Source organism: Octopus bimaculoides, chromosome 15 (genome assembly GCF_001194135.2).
Source record: "Octopus bimaculoides isolate UCB-OBI-ISO-001 chromosome 15, ASM119413v2, whole genome shotgun sequence".
In the NCBI taxonomy this organism is placed as follows: domain Eukaryota; kingdom Metazoa; phylum Mollusca; class Cephalopoda; order Octopoda; family Octopodidae; genus Octopus; species Octopus bimaculoides.
The window spans coordinates 30858032-30861382 of record NC_068995.1 but is presented as its reverse complement, the minus strand read 5'-3'; the positions used below and the strand labels follow the sequence as shown (position 1 = coordinate 30861382).

Genomic DNA, 3351 nt, shown 5'->3' with positions numbered 1-3351 from the left:
TATATATATATATATATATATATATATATATTAAATATGCAGTTTCATCATTCCTACTTAACTGTTTTAAGGGTACTATAGTCATTATGATTAATTTGAAAGTATTTCTTCAGTAATATTTTAAGAAAGAGAAGATACAAAGAAACATTTACTGAACATCACATGTTTCTGTTGACTCCCTCAGAACATGTTACTCCTAACATCCACTATTTTCACTAAGATTTTCATTTTGTAAATCCCAAGACTATATTAAATTCTCTCAAAAGATTCCTTCACAGACAATAAGGAAAAAGCTAGAGAAGTAGCCTGCCATATTCTGGAATCAATTTATTCTATTTTGAGGGCATGGCGGTAAGCACTTGGTTATAAAATTGCAATAATTTTTTTAATTCATGATATATTCATGAATAATTGCTCACAAATGTTTATGAAATTATTCTTCATAGAATATGGTGTGAATAAGAAGAGAGTGACATATCTATCAAATGGCATCTTATATCACATACTACTGTGATAATCACATGTCACAAGTTAATGGAGCTGCTCTTCATTTTTGCTGCCTTTCTTTGATAGGCTAGTTCTCTAACTTTTACAAACAATGTTTTCCACACTCCATTTCACTAGCAAATATTCTTTAAACCAGTCAAAAACTAATTTCAACTATTGTTTTCCTCTACAACTATAGCTTTGTTTCTGCAATCTAAATCTTATATAGAATATGCATCACAGTCAGAAATAGCTTTGCTATATTTATTGTCCTATTCACTCTTAAACATCAAACTCAATTACGACTCACTCACCCACACTCAGTTACTACTACATGCATGAAGAAACAATCTAAATAGCATTGAAGACAAACTCGAAAAAATCAAAACGCAAAAAGCCTGATGTCAGACTGTTTTATGATTTCAATGTACAGTGTGTTCCCCTCCATCTGGCCTACTGGAGAGGAACTGCCTTTCAAGGCTGCTAGTAAAAATTAAAAGTGCTGATATCTCTACAGTAGCAAACAAAAGTACCAGAACAATTGGAGAGTTAAAAAAAAATTATAATAAATCTTCCCCAGTGTGTTTAAAAGATATATAAAAAAAAAACAGGAAGAAAGGAAAAGATTACACTTATGGCATTAATGAACAGAAGACTTAAAAATTACTAATATTTCTTATACTCATACAAGGTGCAAAACTTTGTAACAGAGTTAGAACCAACTGAATGAACGCAGTACATAACTGGTACTTATTGACTCCCAGAGCAAGAAAAGACAAAGTTGATTGCAACAAGATTTAGACTAAGAATGTAAATTAAATACTGAAATTTGTCTGTTACCCACCATTTTTTGCCACATGACCATCCCAAAAGATATATAATTAAAGTTATACTTTGTTGTGTTAAAATATTGACTCTAGATAATTATGCTTTTTCTTTAATTAAACATTTTCCTAATGACCAGTTTCCTTGCTTGTAATAATAATCAATGTATTCCATACGAGAAGGGAACCATTAAATAAATGCCACATTAGCAAACTCTTTGATGTCACCCAAAACACTAAAATCTTTTTTCAAATTTTTATATTTAACCAAAAATAAAAAACTTTTCTTTTTGGCAAGTATTATAAATTTAAATAAGAAAGTTCATAAAGAGAAATTATATTTCTTTAAAATTATTTCTATTAAATTTAAATCCATATTGATTTTTAAGTTGCTACTTACTCAACTAAATTTCTAAATTAAAACCGTTACAATTTGTAGTTAATATTTCAAATCTTTTCTCATCTCAACTAAATTCAAAAGTATTAGTGTATTGCATAGTGTTTAAGCTCTATTATTTAACTTCCTATGATTATAAAATCTACTCATTTTTTTACTTGCTTCTGGCATTGACATAAAGGGATTTAGTTGAACAAACCAATCACAGTAATTATCTTTTAAAGTCTGGCACTTGTTCTATTGGCTTCTTTTGTTGAACTGCTAAGTTATGGGGACATAAACCAACATTGGTTGTCAAGTGGTTGGGAACACAAAACTACACACACGTGCACGCACACACGACGGGTTCCTTTCAGCTTGCTTTTACCAAATCCACTTACAAGGCTTTCAGTCCAGGGCTATAATAGAAGACACCTGCCTAAAGTGCCACACACTGGGACTGAACCTGAAATCATGTGATCAAGAAGCAAACTACTTGCCACACAGCCATGCCCACGCCATACTATATAAGATATACAAGTATAGAGGCATTTCTCACACAACCAAATGGAGAAGGTATTAAATTACTCAGGTTATACGTCTGCATTGGCTATAAGCATTTTACTGAGTCACTGAGCAGAATAATTCTAGCTGCTGGGAGTAAGTACCAGGCATTTATAAGAAAGCTTCCTGCAACAGATAAACATTCTACAATGAGAGAAGGATGATACAGGAAACTAAAATGAATACTCTATGTACTAAGATATCAGAAAGAGAAAATAACAATCCCAACCAATAAAAACAGTTTTAGAATTACATATTTTTATACATCCTTACACATTTTGTTTCTTTTTGTTTTTGTTTCTTTTTTTCTTTTTCCTTTTTGTTTTTACTTCAAAACCTCATTTTAATCAGAAATAAAAACAATGGCCTAATACACAATTATAACTGCAGCAAAAAATACTTGGGAAACATTACTGAACTGTATATTTTCTCTTTCATTGCAATAATGGAGGGGTGGGCCTTAATATAAAGATATATCTCAAGTTTTGTCAGGTACATTTGATAGCCATTGTAGAGATACGCTCCTATATAACAAAGATTTATAAACCTCTTGCTCAATGTAACTCTTCCAATAGCGTCCAGCATTAGGAAACTGTGTTACAAGCCTCTCATAGGTGTTTCGGGCATCTCCAATCATTTTCATCTGAAAATAAACAAACAAAACCAATCATTTTCATCTGAAAATAAACACAAAATTCACATGACACTAATAGACTTTCTTAGACAAACAAAAACAGAAACGAGAAATTCAAAAAAATTAATTTGGATTTGCTATGAGGATTATGTCTTCATAAATAAATTTTCCCAAAAAAATCCATTGCTAAATAAAATGCTCATATGAATATGCATGCAAACAAAACTTGAAAACCATTTATGTAGTCAATGTTTTATGGTTAAAATGCTCCTTAAGATGCCAAACATTTTCACTATTAGTTTTTCTAACTCAATAGATTTCTCAGTAGCTTGTCTTAAGCTGTGTGTGTGTGTGTGTGTGTGTGTGAACTCAATTAAGGAACAGTTTGGGGATGAATAAAATCATAATTATCAAAGGAATTCAGTGAGGTTCCTTTAATAAGAAGCAAAACATTCAAATTCAAATAC

General features: G+C 31.0%; 1 protein-coding gene across 1 annotated transcript in view; it reads right to left on the bottom strand.

The window, feature by feature from the left end:
- The window catches only part of LOC106869382 (cleavage stimulation factor subunit 3), a 145620-nt gene that overhangs the window by 117578 nt on the left and 24691 nt on the right, over positions 1–3351 (bottom strand). Inside the window, exon 3 of the mRNA XM_052973227.1 lies at positions 2798–2893. Coding sequence (XP_052829187.1) covers positions 2798–2893 — 96 coding nt within the window. The remainder of the gene's footprint in view (positions 1–2797; positions 2894–3351) is intronic.